The sequence below is a fragment of the Ovis aries genome, chromosome 2 (assembly GCF_016772045.2).
Source record: "Ovis aries strain OAR_USU_Benz2616 breed Rambouillet chromosome 2, ARS-UI_Ramb_v3.0, whole genome shotgun sequence".
Taxonomy (NCBI): domain Eukaryota; kingdom Metazoa; phylum Chordata; class Mammalia; order Artiodactyla; family Bovidae; genus Ovis; species Ovis aries.
The window spans coordinates 49,008,769-49,030,149 of record NC_056055.1 but is presented as its reverse complement, the minus strand read 5'-3'; the positions used below and the strand labels follow the sequence as shown (position 1 = coordinate 49,030,149).

At 45.5% G+C, this 21,381-nt stretch overlaps 1 protein-coding gene and 1 long non-coding RNA gene across 2 annotated transcripts in view; one reads left to right on the top strand and one right to left on the bottom strand.

The window, feature by feature from the left end:
- Positions 1-6,163: 6,163 nt before the first annotated feature.
- GALNT12 (polypeptide N-acetylgalactosaminyltransferase 12) overlaps positions 6,164-21,381 on the top strand; it is a 35,005-nt gene continuing 19,787 nt past the window's right edge. The window contains exons 1-2 of the mRNA XM_027964398.3: positions 6,164-6,595; positions 16,866-17,035. Of these exons, the coding sequence (XP_027820199.1) occupies positions 6,231-6,595; positions 16,866-17,035 (535 nt within the window). The 5' untranslated portion in view covers positions 6,164-6,230. The remainder of the gene's footprint in view (positions 6,596-16,865; positions 17,036-21,381) is intronic.
- Positions 6,592-21,381, bottom strand: part of LOC132659160 (uncharacterized) — a 115,861-nt gene continuing 101,071 nt past the window's right edge. The window contains exons 6-7 of the long non-coding RNA XR_009599196.1: positions 7,171-14,477; positions 6,592-6,726 (exon numbers count right to left, since the gene is read on the bottom strand). This is a non-coding gene — a long non-coding RNA (uncharacterized LOC132659160). The remainder of the gene's footprint in view (positions 6,727-7,170; positions 14,478-21,381) is intronic.

Below are 21,381 nucleotides of genomic sequence, written 5' to 3'. Positions count from 1 at the left end.
AAGACGCTTACTCCTTGGAAGAAAAGTTATGACTAACCTAGATAATATATTCAAAAGCAGAGACATTACTTTGCCGACTAAGGTCCGTCTAGTCAAGGCTATGGTTTTTCCAGTGGTCATATATGGATGTGAGAGTTGGACTGTGAAAAGGCTGAGCGCCAAAGAATTGATGCTTTTGAACTGTGGTGTTGGAGAAGACTCTTGAGAGTCCCTTGGACTGCAATGAGATCCAACCAGTCCATTCTGAAGGAGATCAGCCCTAGGATTTCTTTGGAAGGAATGATGCTAAAGCTGAAGCTCCAGTACTTTGGCCACCTCATGCGAAGAGTTGACTCATTGGAAAAGACTCTGATGCTGGGAGGGATTGTGGGCAGGAGGAGAAGGGGACGACAGAGGATGAGATGGCTTGTTGGCATCACGGACTCGATGGATGTGAGTCTGAGTGAACTCCAGGAGATGGTGATGGACAGGGAGGCCTGAAGTGCTGCGATTCATGGGGTCGCAAAGAGTCAGACACGACTGAGCGACTGAACCGAACTGAACTGAACCTCTGTGCAAATCAAAGTTGAATTAGTTCATACTGGACCCTCTTTCCTAGTGCAATAGTGTGTTACTGATTCAAATCTGTTCTTCCCACTTTAACAAGTGTCCAGCTTTGTTTATCATTGACATGTGCTCATTATAGGGTGCCTATACCCTGGCATGGTACCTGGCATATCACAGATGCTCAACAATATTTCCTGTTGAAATATGTTGATTAAAATCACCCATTTGTTCCAGTTATCTATCGTTGTGTTACAAACCATCCCAAAACTTCATGGTGTAAGACAATATTATGTTCATGGATTCTGTGGGTCAGGGGTTTGAAGACAGCACTTCTCTGGTCTGATGTCTGGGGACACAGCTGAGATGATGTGAAATGACTGAGGAGGATCCACTTCCAAGATGGCTTCTTCACTCACCTGTCTGATGCCTGGGCTGGCTGGGGTGGCTGAAGGTTGGGTTCAGCTGACACTGTTGACTGGGTGTCTGCCTATGGCCTCTCTAGCATGATGGCATCAGGATAGTCATACTTCTTTCCTGGCAGCTCAAGACTCCAACAACAGTGGGCCCATGAAGTTTCCCAAGGTGGAAACTTCATGGCCTTTTATCCCTAACCTAAGAAGTTAAACCTAACTTCTTTGCTAACTTCTTTTCTAGTATAAACCTAACCTCTTTGCTACCATATTCTATTGGTTGAAGCACTTATAAGTCTGCCTTGATTCAAGGGGAGGGAGTTTCAAAGAATTTGCAGCCTTGGTTTGTTTATTTTTATTTATTTATTGGCTGTACTGGGTCTTGTTTCTGCGTGTGGACATTCTCTAGGTGTGGTGACCAGGGGCTAGTCTTGTGGTGCACCGTCTTCTTATTGCGGTGGCTTCTCTTGTTGTAGAGCGTGGGACTTGGCCCAGAGCATGCTCTGGGCTCCAGAGTATGTGGACTTCTTTTGCTATGGCTTGAGGCCTCGAGAGTGCAGGTTCAGTGGTTTGTGGCGCATAGGCTCAGTTGCCCTGCGGCATGTGGAATCCTCCCAGACTAGGTATCAAACCCAAGTCTCCTGCATTGACAGGCAGATTCTCCACCACTGGAGCACCAGGGAAGTTCTGCAACCTGGTTTTAAAATCATCATAGTATCAGAGTCAGATTTGGGAAGAATTCTCTTGCAACTAATCCTCTGTTAGACTTGACTGCCTAGGACAGAAAATCCATAGAAACAGTGGCTTCAGTACTATAGAAGTTTCTTTCTCTCTCACATAAACAAAGCCTGGAAGGAGGCCATCTCGACTGGTTCAGTGTCCGCAATGTTAAGGAACTGGACTCCTGCCGTGGTGTTTCACCATTTTCACTGGATGACCCAAGGAGGTTGGTTGAGCTCCAGTCCTCATAGCCACAATCCAACCAGCAAGAAGAAAAGGTAAGGAAGTTTCCTTTGAGGACATGACTCAGAAGCCCCATCTGACACCACCATTTATGGCCCATCAGTGGCACACTTAAGTCACTTGGCCATGCCTAGCTGCAAGGAAGGCTGGGAAATCTAGTCTTTATTTTGGAAGATCATAGGTCCAGAAAAATAAGCAATTAAAAAAAAAAAGGATTCTACTGTTAAGTAGAATGAGAAGATTGGATGTTGGCAGATATTTAGCAGTCTCTGCCACACCTTTTTATCCTGTTCTATTTCCTGTTCTGCTACTGATCAGCAGTGGGCCTGAACAAGATGCTTCCTCTGGCCTGGTTACCAAGTTCTCCGGTAATTAAGAAGGAGGATGCTGCAATCTAATAAAGAAGTTGAAAAGATTAAACAAATAAAGTGCCAAGGCTCTGATCTCAGGGAGAAGAACTGGAGCACCACCCAATCAGCCTCCTTTCTACTTTTCTGTGTGGTTTTCCCCTGGGATTTCTGGGAACAGATTTTGAAAACTCCCAAACAGATTTGCTAAGTTCTTTCCAGCAAGAAGACCTAAAGAATTCATGTCTGTTACATTTTGGGAGTAACTTCTCTCTACACTTAACCAGACTGAGCCCTCCATCAAGTATTAATACTTTCCCACTAAATTCAAATAGGTGCCTGCAGAAGTGAGTGTGAGACACAAAGTTAGCCATGAATTGAGCACTTATTATGTGTCTGACACTGAACCAAGTTCTGGGATCATAAAGTTACCTCAGCCTTAATGAAAGGTGAAAGTGAAGTCGCTCAGTCGTATCTGACTCTTTGGGACCCCATGGACTGTAGCCTACCATGCTCCTCCCTCCATGGGATTTTCCAGGCAAGAGTACTGGAGTGGTTGCCATTCCCTTCTCCAGAGGATCTTCCTGACCCAGTTATCGAACCTGGGTCTCCTGCGTTGTAGGCAGACACTTTACCATCTGAGCCACCAGGGAAGTCTCAGCCTTAGTCCTTTACATTCTTTTTGTTACAAGGTTGTGAATTAAGTACAAACCATTCCCAGGTGGCACTAGTGGTAAAGAGCGCACCTGCCAAGGCAGGAGACATAAGAAATGTGAGTTCCATCCCCTGGAGAAGGGCATGGCAACCCATTCCAGTATTCAGGCTACAGTCTGTAGGGTCGTAAAGATCGATAGGGTCGTAAAAAGTCAGACACAACTGAAGTGACTTAGCGCACAGTGTAGCAAGAGCATTGAATTGTGTCCCTCCCCACTAAAGATCTTTACAGATGTAATCAAGTTAAGATTATACTACAGTCAAGACAGAGGATCAGGGCTGGCATTAGGGTGAGATGAATGAGGTGAGCTGTGTAAGCACAAGGTCAGATTCTGCCTTTGTTACAGTGGCCCACATCCAATGACCAGTGCCCTTAGAAGATAAGTAGAGGGGACAAAGAGGCAAAATCAGAAGAGTGTCATATGAGTATGGAGGCAGAGATTGGAGTAAGGCAGTCAAGGAATGCCAAGGATGGCTGACAAGGGTGGAAGAGATTCTCCCCTGGAGTCTTCAGGGAGATTGTGGCCCTGCTAATAAGGCTGATTACAGACCTCTAGCCTCCAGAACTGAGGGAATTAATCTGTGTTGTTTTTAACCACCTAGTTTGTGGTACTTTGATATGGCAGTTCTTGGAAACTAATAGACATGGCCAGTTTGACATGTCACCTTGGCTAGGCTTTAATCCTCAGTTATTCAATCAAACCATAATCTAGATGTTGTCTTGAAGGCATTTTGTAGATATGATTAACATTTATGATCAGTTGACTTTAAGGAAGGAGGTTGTTTAGGTGAGCATGGTTTCATCAGTTAAAGCCCTGATGAGCAGAATTGAGATTGCCCTAGAAAATAAATTCTGCTTGTGGACTGTCACAGAGTTTCAACCTGTCCTTCCTGATGGCCTGCTCTACAGATTTTGAACTTGCTTGACCAGTCTCCACAACTGCATAAGCCAGTTTCTTGCAATAAATGTCAATATATCTCTTACTGCTTTGTTTCTTGTGTGGAACTCTGAATTATATATGAAAGGATGATGTGAACTTCAAATACGTTTACGTAAAAAGCTATGGAATTGCTGAAGGTTTCATGGAGGAGGTGGCTTTTGGCAGGGCCTTGAAGGATGGGTAGGAGTTTGTTAGGTGGGGAAAAGCTTTTCCAACAGAGAAAACAGCCTGTGCAAAGGCCTGGAAACCATGCCTCCTCTACCCTCAGTGATAGGCTTACAGAATTTGGAGTCACATTCTGGTGGCCCCTCCTGTCAAGCTGAGGACTTCAGCACTTGTCCTGGAGGCTAGGGAGTCTCCTTTATTTTTTGTTCATGTATCTCTTTATTTTTTCTTTTTAAACACCAAGATATAACTTTCATAGGTCTAGTGCACAGGTTTTAAAGAAGAACTTGGTGAATTTTTACAAATGTATATATCCATGTAATCCCCACAGTAATCAAGATATAGAATCTGGGCTGGGATTAGGATGAGGTGAGTGAGGTGAGCCGTGTAACCACAGGGTCAGATTTTGCTTTTAAGATTTTGATATTTTGTTCATCATGGACTTTTGGCATTCATTTTGATTTTGAAAACCATTGTTTATTTTGATTACTTAGGTTTATTTGGCCCACATTTGAATTTTCCACCTTGGAGAGAGCCTCATGCCTCACTATAGTTTCAGTTCAGTCGCTCAGTCGGGTCTGACTCTTTGCGACCCCATGAATCGCAGCACGCCAGGCTGTCCATCACCAACTCCCGGAGTTCCCTCAGACTCACGTCCATCGAGTCAGTGATGCCATCAAGCCATCTCATCCTCTGTCGTCCCCTTCTCCTCCTGCCCCCAATCCCTCCCAGCATCAGAGTCTTTTCCAATGAGTCAACTCTTTGCATGAGGTGGCCAAGACCCTATTAAATATTTCCAGCAAGACTCCCTAGGGAAAACCTGGAGCCAAGGCCCAGGGTACTTAACATGAAGGCCTGGGGATATGTGCAATCGTGTTATGGGTGCCTATGCATGTTTTTCTAAGGGATAGTTCATTCCTTTGATCAATTTCTTGGAGGCATCTGTAAAGTGAGGAATAAGAAACAGAATAGGCATTGAGTAACAGGGAGCCAGTGGAGGGTTTGTTATGCAAGGTATGGAAGCAATATGTCCTAGGTCGGTATACCTGCAGGCCTCAATGAAATAGCCTGGAGTCAATTAGCCTCACTGTGCCTGGGTCTCCTCATCTGTAAAACGGAGTAGTGCAATCCTCTCTTATTGGACCTATGTTCAATCTCGGTTGGGAAGATCCCCTGGAGGAGGGCGTGGCAACCCATTCCAGTATTGTTACCTGGAGAATCCCCATGGATGGAGGAGCCTGGTGGGCTACAGTCCATGGGCTCGCAAAGAGTCGGACACGATGGGCGACTAAACACAGAACAGCACAAAGGTCAGAGGAGATAATGGCAGTGAAATTTGTAGCGCCCTGCACAGCGCATCGGAGAAGGCAATGGCAACCCACTCCAGTACTCTGGCCTGGAATATCGCATGGACGGAGGAGCCTGGTAGGCTGCAGTCCATGGGGTCACTAAGAGTTGGACACAACTGAGCAGCTTCACTTTCACTTTTCACTTTAATGCATTGAAGGAAATGGCAACCCACTCCAGTATTCTTGCCTGGAAAATCCCAGGGACAGAGGAGCTTAGTGGGCTGCCATCTATGGGGTCGCACAGAGTCGGACACGACTGAAGCTACTTGGCAGCAGCAGCAGCACTGCGCATTCGGCCAACACTTACGGAGTACTTGCGACGTTCCAGGAGCTGAACTGAGTCTATACCTTTTTAATAAAGCCCACAGTTCGGTGAGGAAGGTCCGCGTCTCAGCTAGCCGGCGTGCTGCGGCTGCTGCTAAGTCGCGTCAGTAGTGTCCAACTCTGTGCGACCCCATAGACGGCAGCCCACCAGGCTCCTCCGTGCCTGGGATTCTCCAGGCAAGAATACTGGAGTGGGTTGCCATTTCCTTCTCCAATGCATGAAAGTGAAAAGTGCAAGTGAAGTCACTCAGTCGTGTCCGACTCTTCGCGACCCCGTGGACTGTAGCCCACCAGGCTCCTCGGTCCGTATCCTGCAAATATTCGCCCCCTCTGCAGGCGGGCAGGGCGGGAAGGGGGCGGGGCGCAGGTGGGGCGGGGAGGGGGCGGGGCGGCGCGGCGGTTCCGGAATCCGGGTCTCGGGCAGCGCCGCCGCCTGGGGCGCGCCAGGCGCTGGCAGGAGCTGGCGGTCGTATGTTGGGGCGTGCATCGCGGAGACGCTGCCCGCGAGGGCTGCGGCGCGGCCGGGAGGCGCTGCTGGCACTGTTGGTGTTGCTAGCACTCGCCGGACTGGGCTCGGTGCTGCGGGCGCGGCGCGGGGCCCGGGCGGCCGAGCCTGGACTCCGACGCACGCAGCGCTCCGGGCGGCGCGACCCGGTCCTGCCGCGGCCGCCGGTGCCCGAGGACGCTCTGGGCGCCCGCGGCGAGGCAGTGCGGCTGCAGTTGCAGGGCGAGGAACTGCGGCTGCAGGAGGAGAGCGTGCGGCTACACCAGATCAACATCTACCTCAGCGACCGCATCTCGTTGCACCGCCGCCTGCCTGAGCGCTGGAACCCTCTGTGAGTCCGCAGGTGGCGAGAGGAGCCTGAGTCTCCGCGTCTCAGTTTCCGCGGTGGGGAAGTGGCGGGGTGGGACCCGGCTCTCCAAAGACCTGGGGAGCTCGTGTCTTGTTGAGTCACTCGCAAGTGGGCTGTGAAAGTTCATAGGGGTGTGGGAGTGAAGAAAGTTTTAAAAGTATTAGTCGTTCAGCGTACCCGACTCTTTTCGACCCCATGGACCGCAGCCCACCGGGCTCCTCTGTCTATGGGATTTTCCAGGCAAGGATACTGGAGTGGTTTGCCATTTCCTTTTCCAGGGTATCTTCCCGACCCAGGGATCGAACCCGGGTCTTCTGCACTGCAGAGAGATTCTATACCGAGTGAGTACCAGGAAAGTTTTAAAAAGTGACCCCCCCCCAAAAAAAAAAAAAAAATCTCGGAAACCGACAAATCTGCAGACAGGTTTAATATGAGACCCTTAGGGCGCCCTTCTTGGGTTGTAAGGGACCCCCAACCCCCAGTCTAATTCCTCCTGAAACCTTCTGCTCTGGCTAAGCTAAGGACCCGTGGGCTTCAGACAGGCTTCACGCACTTACCTGTGTGCACCTGTGTGCGCCGGCGCCCATAAATGAACCAGGAGTGAAGGGAACCACAGGCAGGTGAGGTGAAAGGTCAGGGCAGCAAGAAGGGCAGGTCAGAAGCAGCAAGCCTCCTTCCCCCTCTCTGGGAGCTGGATTCCTCAGCTTTACCATAGGAAGACAGGGAGGAGCAGCTGGTGGGAAGGGCTCCTTCTGGCACTGGTTCAGCCTAGCTTGCTCCTGTGGGTGACACAGCTGTGGGACCTGTGTGGTCAGAGGTCTCATTCCTGTTGGAGCTGTTGGCTGGAGGGGTTGTGCCCAGTGCAAAGGGAACAGGCTGGCAGGTGGAGCCTGGCCTATCGCCTTTCCTCTTTTGGCAGGGGTCTTTCAGGTCCCTGCTGGAGTCCCCTCCTGAAAGACTTGGTGGAAAAGAGGGGTCAGAGAGGAGATTCTGGGAGTGGGACAGCTTCCAGTGTGCACCAGGCACCACCCTTCCCTGCTCCTTGTCCTTCCTGCTTACAGGTGTGGAAATAGGCTTAGGTCAGATGACTCACTCAAGGGCCCAGAGCTGGAAAGTGACTAACTGGGCTTGAGGGACATGGCCCTCCTGGCCCCTTGGGCACTGTGCTGATTTCAGGGTTTTTAGGGAACTGCCCTCTGGATTCTTGGCCAGAGAGAGCATGGATGTCTGCAGGGAGAGACCCAGCTCTGCAGCCATCGGCAAAGTGTGGATGGTTGGCACCTCACTGTCTCTGCTGCTCTTCAGGATCTACTTGTGTCTGCTGCTGCTGCTAAGTCGCTTCAGTCGTGTCCGACTCTGTGTGACCCCATAGACGGCAGCCCATCAGACTCCCCCGTCCCTGGGATTCTCCAGGCAAGAACCCTGGAATGGGCTGCCATTTCCTTCTCCAATGCATGAAAGTGAAAAGTGAAAGTGAAGTCACTCAGTCGTGTCCGACTCTTAGCGACCCCATGGACTGCAGCCTACCAGGCTCCTCTGTCCATGGGATTTTCCAGGCAAGAGTACTGGAGTGGGGTGCCATAGCCTATGCTTTTACCTTAGGCATCTTCAGTGTTTATCTTTTTGAGTAGAGCTTTGTTTGTTAGGGTTGGTAGCAGTTCCTCCCCTTCAACCAAATGGTTAAACACATGTTTATCTCCTTGAAACTCCAAGGGTGCTCACTGAGGCAAGGTCTAGGGGAAGCTTTCAGGTCAGACTCAGGGTTCAGACCCAGTTCCTATGAGATAAAACCGTGGCTCTGTCGCTCATCAGCTCTGTGATGTTGAGCAAGTTATCTGGCCTCTCTTGAGCCTCAGCTTCCCAGTCTACAAAATAAGGGATGAGTAGGAATAACACAAGCTAGGAGTTGATGAAACACCTGATACCTGGGAGCACACTATGTACTCAGTTCTTGTTTTATTGCCAACAGTACCCTCAGGAGGTTGCTTTTAAGAGTCATCCAGGGATTGGTCATAAAGTTTTTCTTTTCCAGATTCCGACTTCCTTTATCTTCGAGGTTGTGAAATCCCTTTGAAACATTGTGGGGTTTATGGTATCCCGTCTCCATGGTGACACAGCTGCCCTGTGTCCTGTCAGGATTTTCTTATAGATCCTGCTGTTGCTTTGACCCTGGGAAGTTAATCCAAACCTAGCGTGATAAGGAATGTGAAGGCCTCTGGCCTTTTAATTCCTGCAACAGGGCCTGTTGGGTCATTCTTGCCTAGCTGGAGAGAAAGGTGAGCTCCATCTGTGTTAGTCTCAGCCCAGCCAGGCCTTCTGATATAACTGAGGTGTAGCCAGTAGTGTCAGGGCCTTTCATGAAGATTCACTTGTTTATTCCATACAGGCATGGAGGACCTGATAAGGTCTTGAGATTTTAGCCTGAGAAACTGGAGTAGCAGCTTAGGAGTTCCATCAGGGTCATGGTAGGGAGAGGGTTGGAACTATAATTAGTAACAAGCAGAGGTGTGGTTAGGATCCTTGAATGTCATAGCAGAAATGGCCCTGAGGGAGCATCCAGTCTTACTAGAGAGGATAATCTGTGCCCCCAAAGTAACACAGATCTGGAGCAGAGTCAGAATCTTTTATTCCCTCCTCCCTTTCAAGATGGAGGCAGTTATTTATCTATTAATTTTAATTACCCAAACAATACATGTTCACTCTAGAAAATTTTTCATATACAAGGAAGCAAAAATAAAAAATCATCCATTAACGTACCACCCTGAGGAGAACCACTGTTAACATTTTGCTGTGTATCCTTCTAGACTTTCAGGTATACAAAATAGATTTTGAAAAAGACATATATGGGTGTGTGAGTGAGAACATACTCAGACATGAGTATATACAAGGCCCACACACATTTTTAACCAACAGGGGATAAACCTGTTATCATAGGCAAAGAGTTAGGAGCTACTATGGGACTGTTTGGCTTGGTTCTTCTGGTGTCTGCAAGCCTTGATAGCTGCTAGAGAAACTTTGAAGTATTGACTCTAAGTCCTCGAGATTTGACGTAGACCCCCGCCCTTCTGCAAGGCTCATTATTCGAACGCCAGTGGATTAGCTCACACTTTTATTTATTTATTTATTTTTAGTTATGGCACTGAATCAAGGAGGAGGAGGAGGATGACAGGACGTCCTTGCATGGTAGTTTAGAAAGTATAGCACAAATACTGTTTTATTTGAGCCTGGCGAAGGGAGGGAATTTTCACTCTGAGATGGTGACAGGCCAAAGTGGGGAATCAGGTAGCTAGGTCTGTGGCCTTGGGAAACTTTGAACAGTTATGTAAGGGACCGTCCCCAGAAAAATTAGGAAGAGTTTTGAGTTGGGCCGAGGCTGGGGCTGATGTGTAACTAGGGTTGAAAGCTTAGAGCCTGTGAATTTCTCACTCTGAAGAGGAAGGATGGGTGTTTTTGAGGGTGTGGGAGAATACCAGAATTAGATAAAATGGGGATTGATAACAAGTTAGATGCAGTTGAAACTAGTGGTGAAATCATATCCAGTTTACAAAGTAGATGGCGGCCAATAAGGTACCAATACTTGGAGAAAGTTTTCGTTTTCATTGATCAGTTCTTGAGATAATCATCTTCTGTCATTCTCATTTGCATTCTGACCTGTTATTTTAGCAGGATAGAAAGTTGGAGTGACTGTACCCTTGGGGCTGTGCAGTTCCACCACACACGTATGGAGATGCCACACGTGTGAATATCAGCTGTTTTCTGCCATCGCTAATGAGTTGTGAACCACTGGTTAGAAAAGTGTATAAATAATACACAGGTTTTTGCATTTCTCAAATGTTTTGCCCTGGTTTTAGCCTCATTAATGCTATAGTTGCAGGTGTGTGTCTGAGTTTAAGGACTAGGACTTGGGTGCTAGGATGGTGAAGAGTTTCAACATAGCTCCAAGGAGATAATTCAGCAAAAGTAAAGTTTGTGTCGTGCAGGGAGTCAGTTGCGATTTCTCTTTTTGCGAGAGATAGCCTGCTTGTCTGTTCTCTTAACAACAATACCTTTGGAAAAACATATCACACATGGGGTGGAGCTTATTAGACTGTTGTTTCTCTGCTTCCCCAGTAAAGTTATAAACTGAGGCTGTTTTACTGGGTCTTATTAGACCCATCTTGTGGTTGTCAGTATGGTTCCATTCTTTGAATCAGTACTTTAAGCCTATAGAACAGGTTCTTTTTAGTTAGAAGTTTCATGATGCTTTCTCCTATCCTTTCACTTCTGTGACCTTAGATTTTAGGCATGTCTCTAATCAACATGTTGCTGGATTTTGTGTTGTCACTGAAAAAAAAAATCCAGACTGACAATCTTTAACTAAATATTTATGTCCATTTATACTTACTGTGCTTACTGAAACTTTAGTGTTTGATTATGCCATCTTATTTATGCTTTCTGCTTATTATACTTTTTCTATGTTTTTTTTCCTTTTTTATACTGCTTTTTTTAATTGATAGAGGTTTTCCTCCCCTTCTGCTTCCATTTTTCTCACTCTACTGATTTGAAAATTATCTATTTCCAATCTTTAGTGGTAAATTTGAAAGTTCAACATCCATTTATAATAAAAACCCTCCAGAAAGCAGGTGTAGAAGGAACATACCTCAACATAATAAAAGCCATATATGATAAACCCACAGCAAACATTATCCTCAATGGTGAAAAATTGAAAGCATTTCCTCTAAAGTCAGGACCAAGACAAGGATGCCCACTCTCACCACTACTATTCAACATAGGTTTGAAAGTTTTGGCCACAGCAATCAGCAGAAAAAGAAAAAAGGAATCCAGATTGGAAAAGAAGAAGTAAAACTCTCACTGTTTGCATATAACATGATTCTCTACATAGAAAACCCTAAATATGCCACCAGAAAATTACTAGAGCTAATTAATGAATACAATAAAGTTTCAGGATATAAAATTAACACACAGAAATCTCTTGCATTCCTATACACTAACAATGAGAAGACAGAGAAATTAAGGAAACAATTCTATTCACCATTGCAATGAAAAGAATAAAATACTTAGGAATAAATCTACCTAAAGAAACAAAAGATATATATAAAACTATAAAACACTGATGAAGGAAATCAAAGATGACACAAATAGATGGGAAAATATACCATGTTTATGGATTGGAAGAATCAGTATAGTGAAAATGAGTATACTACCCAAAACAATCTATAAATTCAGTGCAATCCCTATCAAGCTACCAACAGTATTTTTCAGAGAATTAGAACAAATAATTTCACAATTTGTATGGACTTACAAAAAACCTCAAATAGCCTAAGCAACCTTGGGAAAGAATAATGGAACTGGAGGAATCAAGCTGCCTGACTTCAGGCTCTACTACAAAGCCACAGTCATCAAGACAGTATGGTACTGGCACAAAGACAGAAACATAGATCAATGGAACAAAATAGAAAGCCCAGAGATAAATCCACACACCTATGGACACCTTATCTTTGACAAAGGAGGCAAGAATATACAATGGGGAAAAGACAATCTCTTTAACAAGTGGTGCTGGGAAAACTGGTCAACCACTTGTAAAAGAAGGAAACTAGAACACTTTCTAATACCATACACAAAAAATAAACTCAAAATGGATTAAAGATCCAAACATAAGACCAGAAACTATACAACTCCTAGAGGAGAACATAAACAAAACACTCTTCAGCATACATCACAGCAGGATCCTCTATGACCCACCTCCCAGAATATTGGAAATAAGAGCAAAAATAAACAAATGGGACCTAATTAAACTTAAAAGCTTTTGCACAATGAAGGAAACTATAAGCAAGGTGAAAAGAGAGCCGTCAGAATGGGAGAAAATAATAGCAAACGAAACAACTGACAGTTAACCTCAAAAATATACAAGTAACTCCTGCAGCTCAATTCCAGAAAAATAAGGGACCCAATCAAAAACTGGGCCAAAGAACTAGACAGACATTTCTCCAAAGAAGACATACAGATGGCTAACAAACACATAAAAAGGTGCTCAACATTACTTATTATCAGAGAAATGCAAATCAAAACCACGTGAGGTACCATCTCATGCCATCAGAATGGCTGCTATCAAAAAGTCTACAAACAATAAATGCTGGAGAGAGTGCAGAGAAAAAGGAACCCTTTTACACTGTTGGTGGGAATGCAAACTAGTACAGCCACTATGGAGAACAGGGTGGAGATTCCTTAAAAAGCTGGAAATAGAACTGCCGTATGACCCAGCAATCCCATTGCTGGGCATACACATCGAGGAAACCAGAATTGGAAGAGACATGTGTACCCCAGTGTTCATCGCAGCACTGTTTACAAAAGCCAGGACACAGAAGTAACCTAGATGTCCGTCGGCAGACAAATGGATAAGAAAGCTGTGGTACATATACACGATGGAGTATTACTCAGCTATTAAAAAGAATGCATTTGAATCAGTTCTCATGAGGTGGATGATACTGGAGCCTATTATACAGAGTGAAGTAAGTCAGAAAGAAAAACACCAATACAATATATTAATGCATATATATGGAATTGAGAAAGATGGTAATGATGACTATATGCAAGACAGTAAAAGAGATACAGATATAAAGAACAGACTGTTGGACTCTGTGGGAGAAGGTGAGGGTGGGGTGATTTGAGAGAATAGTATTGAAACATGTATGTTACCATATGCGAAATAGATCACCATTCCAGGTTCGATGCATGAGGCAGGGTGTTCAGGGCTGGTGCACTGGGATGACCCTGAGAGATGGGATGGAGAAGGAGGTGGGAGAGAGGGTCAGGATGGGGAATACATTTACAACCATGGCTGATTCATGTGAATGTAGGGCAAAACCGCCACAATATTATAAAGTAATTAGCCTCCAATTAAAATTTTAAAAAATTAAAAAACAACAAAAAGAAAGTATATAATTATATATTCAACTCAAAAGATCTAAATTAATCAGCAGATCTTGGAATGCTTTAACATTGATCACTTTCTTTCCCAGTTTGTATGTCATTTTATTCCAGTATTTTAATTCTGTCTTGCTTTTTAAATCAACACATTAAACATTTTTTAATGCAATATTTGTTTACATTTATCCACAAGTTTATTTTTTCTTCCCATCATTCTTTCCTGAATGGTGGTCTTTGTATCTTGGAGATCTTTCTGGAATTCTTTTCTTCTTCCTGAAATATATCATGTATTTCTTGCTATAGACAAAGTTATTGTTGTAAACAATCAGTTTTACTTATCTGAAAATGTTTTCTTGTTTTGTTCTTGTTCTTGAAAAATAGTTAGGTTGGGTATTTAATTCCAGGTTGACAGTTTGGCATTTGATGATAGTATTCCACTGTCCGCTGGCTTGCTCCATCACTGTGAGATGTCTATACTGAGTTAAATTTTCCTGTCATTTTTGTTTCTTTGTCCTTCGTTTGAGGTTCTCTTATTTATTTAATCATAAGAAGCATACTTATTCATGTTCTGTGTCTGCTACTTCTAATATCCAGGTATATATATTTTCTTGTTGTTCCTGGACTCTGAGGGCTTTTTTTGTTTTCTGTAAGCTGATCCATACATTTAAAAGTTTTTTTAAAGTATTAAGAATTTTTTAAGTGTCCTTTACTACGTGTGGAAGTGTTAGTCACTCAGTCGTGTCTGACTGGTTTTCGACCCCATGGACTGTATCCCACCAGGCTCCTCTGTTCATGGAATTCTCCAGGCGGGAATACTGGAGTGGGTAGCCATTTCCTTCTCCAGGGGATTTTCTTGCCCCAGCGATCAAATCCGGGCAGAGGCACCATCTGAGCCACCAGGAAAGCCTAATCTTCCATACTGCCATGAGTGGAAGTCCTAAAGAAAGTGAAAGAATGAAAGTGAAGTCACTCAGTCATGTCCGACTCTTTGCAACCCTATGGACTGTAGCCTGCCAGGCTCCTCTGTCTATGAGTATTCTCCAGGCAAGAAACTGGAGTGGGTTGCCATTCCCTTCTCCAGGAGAATCTTCTCAACCCAGGATTCAAACCCACATCTCACGTGTTGCAGGCAGATTCTTTACCATCTGAGCTACCAGGAAAGCTCATGGAAGTCCTATATTCACTTAAAAAAAAAAAGTTCTCTTTTAGATAAGGGTTCTTTTGATTAAACTGACTAATTTAAGTCAGTTCAGACTGACTTACATATAGAAAATATATTGACTTCTATGACAGAAAGGTCTAGGATTTGAACTGGATTCAGATTATTCTGGGCTCTGGATATAGGGACTCAACTTATGTCATCTGGAAAATGTTGATTGGCCGGGCCTGGGACATGTAACCTTCCCAAAGGGATGTGTATATTTGTGTATGTATCCATATGTGTGTATATGTGCAGCCCTGCACAAAACATACAGCTTGAGAGTCCAGGAGGCATGGTTCCTGAAAGGGAAATCAAAGTACAGTAAGGTGAAGAAAGGAGAAAGCATTCTGGGCCAATAAAACACACCTGTGCCCACTGGGACCTTCTTGGCCTGTTCTCCAAAGGATGCAAATTTTCATTGTTTTAAAGATGTTTATGTGATAACCTAAATATAAACATAAAAGATCAGGAGGTATTTGCCACACCCATTTATTCATAACCATAAAATACATAGACATATACTGTACTCGTGGAGATTATGGTATCCTCATCCAGAAGGGTTTTTATGAAGACTTTTAAAGAAGATTTTAAGGAATAATGCTTGTGGAACGTTTAGCACACTGCCTATCATATAGTAAACACTCAATAAATGTTACTATTATTACTAGATACAGTGCAAAGCATGCAGAAAATACAGAGGAAAGCACAACTCTACCCCTGCCTTCACAAAGCATATGGATTATACCAGAAAGTTAAGGAAAAGATGGCTTACTATGATTTAGTAGTAAATTTGCTTCTGAGCTCTCTTTGTCTTTCCAGAAGTGAAACCCTGAGTAATACATGTCTGCCTTTGTCTAATTGAAGAATACACAGCTTTTTATTGCCCAGAAAAAGAGGGAAATGTTTTTCCTGGATGCAAATTTAGAGATATTCAGGAGGATATATTGAAATTCATGAAGGAGAATGCACTTAAAGGATGTTTTATCTTTTTTTTTTAATTGGAGTATAGTTGATTTACAGTGTTGTATTAATTTCTGGTGTACATCAAAATGATTTCATTATTCTTCTCCATTTTGGTTTATTACAGGATATTGGATACAGTTCCCTGTGCTATATACTAGGACCTTGTTGTTTATCTACTTTATTTATAGTAGTTTGTATCTGCTAATCCCAAACTCCTAATTCATTCCTCCCTCTCCCACTTTCCCCTTTGGCAGCCATAAGTTTGTTTTCTATGTCTGTGAGTCTGTTTGTGTTTTGTAAATAAGTTCATTTGTGTCATATTTTAGATTCCACATATAAGTGATATTTGTGTTTCTCTGGTAATAGTACCTACCTCCTGAGACTGTGGAGGCCATTAAATGATTTAATACACAGCTAGTGCTTAATTATGTCTGGATTTAGCATACCTCTGAGTACTAGACAGGTTGCATAGAAAAGCTGCCATAGCTCACTAGAAGCATCAGAAAGAACTAATTGCTTGTACTACATGAAAAAAAAAATGTATTTTTCTGAAACCTAAAGTTAAAGACTTTTTTTAATCTTTAAAACAAAGAAAAGCTAACATTTAGTTCCACATGTGCACAGATCCAAAGAGAAATGGTGGAAATAATGACAGTGAGGTTTTCAAAATGAAATTTATTCAATTTAAAGAAAGGGTGAACATATTCAGCAAAGACTTTAGAAATGGTCCACATCAAACAAAGTCTTTAAAAAACAGAAAGAAAGGATGCAGTCTGAGCAGAGGCCCAGCAGTGGGGCTGGAAGGGTGTGGACAGATGGGAGAGGTAGGCGTGAGGTGGGGAGAGCTGACACTACCCCCTCCTTTCTCAGTCTGCTGAGTTTGAATGTTGCAGAAATTGGAAAATCGCTTTAAAGTTAGAAACAGCATCCTGCAGGTCAAGCTCAGTAGGTATCATTTTAGAATCTTTTAAAGAATCTGCTGGAATTCCTACTAGATCATGGGTGACTCTGGAAGATCCCAGCAGGTTATTTACCATTTCTCAGAGGGAGGCCCTGAGACCATGACCTGTGTTCCATTCACTCCAAACCCAGCACCAGCCTGGGCCTGGTATACAAGTCACCAATAGGGTCTTAATTCCTGAAATTGTGTTGTATTTGCAGGTGCAAAGAGAAGAAATACAATTATGATCAATTGCCCACGACATCGGTCGTCATAGCGTTTTATAATGAAGCCTGGTCAACTCTCCTTCGGACAGTTTACAGTGTCCTCGAGACATCCCCAGACACCCTGCTAGAAGAAGTTATCCTTGTAGATGACTACAGTGATCGAGGTGAGCCCCTGACTTGGGCTCTTGGAGGAGCCTGCCCTTTGGTGACTGTGCCTGTGAGGCGGGTGTGACATGGGTGCATAGAACAGGCCGGGAAGGATGGGCTTCCTGCGTCTCCCTGGCCTGGCCCCTGCCCTCAGGGAGCTCGGAGCTGGGTAGGGGGATGCAGACGTGATGGCAGAGTGCTCTACCGCTCGGTGCTATAGGAGGCAGAGAGGGGACCCTCACCCACCCGGGCGCTCAGGAGCAGGTGGTTGACCATAGTCTTGAAGGCTGGGTAGTTTGTGGACTGCAAATGAGGAGGGAGGGTGTTTCAAGTGGAGGGCACAGGGTATGGAAAGGAGTTGCAGTGCTGTGTGGACTGTGTAGGATCTGCAAGTGGTTCAGGAAGGACGGAGAGCTGGCTGCTGCAGGGAGGAACAGGAAAGGAGCAGGAAGAGGGCGCAGGACTTAGACGCAAGGCTGAGGAGTTGGGGCTTTGTCCTGAGGGAGAAACCAAGGCAGAATTTCAAGCAAGAGCCGTCTGCTCTTTGGGGAAACCCTGTGGACTGGAGTGTGGAGAATGGGGTACTGGGAAGCTCTGCAGGGAGATGAGGGAGCTGTGGAGGTGACCCAGGTTGGAGGGGCGGGGAGGGCAGGCAGGTGGGAGGAGGGTGTTCAGGAGGCAGCATCTGCAGGCCTGGAGACTGGCTAAGCTGCGAGGAGGACGCTCGGGCTTCCGGCCTGGGTCTCCGGGTAAGTGGTGGTGCCCTCCTTGAACTGAAAAAAACCTCAGGGCTTTGGCCTAAGATACTGACTTTGAGATGAAATAGAAAAGGGGCAGTCCAGACAGAAGAAGAACTGAAGCCAGGGTGAGACATTCCATTGAAAGGATGGTCGGTGTTCCTACAGGCCTGACCAGTGACCTGGGATCCAGCAATTCACGTGCAGGCTGAGGCTGGCCCTTTATTGTTCAGGAAGCTTTTTTTGAGCATGTGCTGGGTGCTGGGGGTTCTATGGGAAACAAGATAAATCTGTGCCCTCGTAAAACTCACATTCTAGAGCTGTGGGTTGAGATGGTCAATAAACACGCGAAGAACATAACACATGCATCACATAATACAACACTATATATATATATTACACATACATCACGTAATACAATATACAGCTTACATAATAGAACCTGATACTATACTACAGCATGAGTAGAAAGTGCCCTGAAAGAATAATGGGAATAGGAGAATGCCTAGAGCTTGGGGACCAGGACTACTCTAGCTGATGGAGATCAGGGAGGCCTCTTTAAAGCCAAAAGCTGTAAACTCCAGGGACAGTGAAGGACAGGGAAGCCTGGTGTGCTGCAGTTCATGAGGTTGCAAAGAGTTGAACAACAACAGTATGAAGAAGGAGGCAGCCCAGTGAAGGTCTGGGCAGGGGGCCCGGGCTGGGAGCAGCAGGTGCAGAAGCTGAAACAAGCAGCCATTCTCAGGGTCAGACCACCAGCCAGTGGAGGGTGACCTGGGGATGGGATTTCGGGGTGGATGAGGCCAGATCAGGTGGGGCCTTGGTGGACAATAGAAGGAATTTAGCTTAAGTAGGAGCCTGTAGGGAGCTGCCTGAGGGCTGTTGGGAGAGCTGTGAGGTTGCTAGGTCTTGGGGACTCTCTGTGCTGCCCTGTTGAGACAGGCTGACTGATGCTGGGGGTTGGGGAGCGGGGATGGGGGGTGAGGATGGAAAGAGGATGTGCGAGGGGCTGCTGTGGCCTTGCCTGGCTGGGATTAGTGGTGTCAGTGAAGCAGTAGTCAGATAAGCTTGAGAGGGGAAATGTCAAGGCCTTACCACAGGGAAAGCTGTGGGTGTGGTGCTGAGCCTGTTTCCGACCCAGTCACCAACCTCTGGGCACCCCCTTTGGCGTAGAGCCGCTGCTTATCTGCTGCTTCAGGCCCTGAGGCTGGTCTGTCTGACCTCAGAGCCTGTGTATCTGTCCTGACTGGTAGGTGTGCTGTTCTCACAGAAACACAAAATAACAGTGATTTACATTTACATGAGATAAAAGTTGATTTCTCTCTCCTGTTGCAAATCTGGGATAATAGACTAGGGCAAGTATGGCAGCTCCATGGTGTTAGGGCCCGGCTCCTCCTGCCCTGAGTTTCCCCTTTCTCAAGGATGGCATACCCCAGGCTGGCTCTTCACCTCCTGTTTACTCCTGTCAGTGGAAGGGTTTCCAGGGGACTGGGAGTCCACTTGGAAGTCACCTTCACATCCCATTGAGTAGAACAGGGTCACTTGGCGACAGCTACTTGTGAGGGAGACTGGGAACATCATCTCTATGGTGGGTGGCCATGTGCTCAGCTGAAAAGCATGGGGAGAGTGAGTCGGGACAGCTGGCATTCCCCCTGGCAGCACGCAAGCAGGGCTGGAGGCCGAGGCCTACTGTAGTCTACAAGGCACTGAGGTACGGGGTCTGCGGCTGTAGGTGAGCTTTACCATAACCTGTCACGGCACCTCAGGCAAGTCACTTGTCTTCTGATTCTTGGTTTCTCATCTGTAAATGGGTTTATCTACACTTAAATCAGGGCTTCCTGGAGGGCACTAGTGGTAAAGAACCTGCCTGCCAGTACAGGAGACGTAAGAGGCTTAGGTTCGATTCCTGGGTCCAGAAGATTCCCTGGAGTAGGGTATGGCAACCCACTCCAGTACTCTTGCCTGGAGAATCCCATTGACAGAGGAGCCTGGTGGGCTACAGTCCACAGAGTCGCAAAGAGTTGGACACAACTCGGAGAAGGCAGTGGCACCCCACTCCAGTACTCTTGCCTGGAAAATCCCATGGACGAAGGAGCCTGGTGGGCTGCAGTCCACAGGGTCACAAAGAATCGGACATGACTGAGTGACTTCATTTTCACTTTTCACTTTCATGCATTGGAAAAGGAAATGGCAACCCACTCCAGTGTTCTTGCCTGGAGAATCCCAGGGACGGGGGAGCCTGGTGGGCTGCTCTCTGTGGGGTCTCACAGAGTTGGATACGACTGAAGTGACTTAGCAGCAACAGTGACTTAGCACAGCACATTTAAATCTGAGATTTGTGGTGAGGAATGAATGAGATCACGTGTAGCACAGAATCTCACGTAGCAGCCAGCATATTAGTAGGATGTGTCTCCATTTTCTTTCCTCCCAGGGTTGTTTTAAATATGTCTATGTAGACACTGGTTCTGAGTCACACCGCATAGACTAGAATCCCAGCTCCAACATTTTGCAGCCGTATAGCCTTGAGCACGGAGCTTAACCAGTTTCAACCTTGGCTTCCAGTCCTGTAAAAGGGTATAATAGTAGTTCTTACTTTCCAGGGTCATTGTGAGGATTAAATGAGGTGGTAGCTTGTTAGGACCTGGCACATTGCTGGCACTTGTTCAATGATAACTTCTGTTTTTAGGAAATATTTTAAAAACTGTAAAGTGCATGAAACTTTCAGAAATGTATTCATTCAGAAGTAGACATCAGATTATTTCTTTTTATGGGACGAAGCCACTGCTCAGCAGGCAGGAATATGGTACGAATCCCTTCAGCACAATTCAGTTCTCCTGTAAATACAAGGTTCTGTGGGGCCAAGGTTTTCCATCCTCATGGTGATGATGTATAAACCAGGATTCTCCCCTCAGCCTGTACTGGAGGAAGAAGACCTGCCCTGTGCTCTCCTCCCACCCTTCCTGCACCCTCCTCACACCCTTCCTGCAGTGTCAGCCTGAGCCAATGAGAGTTGTCAGCACCTTCCAGGATGGGATAAGACAGTTCAGGCAGACAGAAGATTGATGCCGACCAAACCCATAATGAGTAGTGGAGAGCTGCACCAGCATTTTCCTGTATGTTCACTGGGCCCTGCTACTAATTAGCTTTGCTTGGGAAGTCTCCTCCCTTATTCCTGCTATCCACTTGTACGCAGTTATATTTAGGGTTGAAAAATCAATCAATGAATGTTTGTTTTTGTTTTTTGTTTGAGTATCAAGAATATTTAGAGAAACATTTCACCAACAACAAAGCAACTTAGGACATTTAACAAGGTTTTCCCCTTCACTGATGACTGAGGATAACTTTGAGACAAAGCCCATGTATCAATCAATGTGGGGAGATGCTGTCCTTTTTATTTTGCTGAGTGGTTCCCACCTGACCCACTGAGGGGTGTGAATTGGCGCCTTTAGTTCCAGGGCCTGTGTGTGGAGTCAGGAGTCCAGGGGCCAGTTCTAGCTGTGTGCCTGTCCTTTCAGCTCATAAGGACTTGTTTCCTCTTCTGCAAAATGGGGTAAGCATGTCCTCCTGACAAATTTTGGATTTGTTTAATAAGGATGAGAAACTGTAGGAGAAAGCTATGGAGGCAG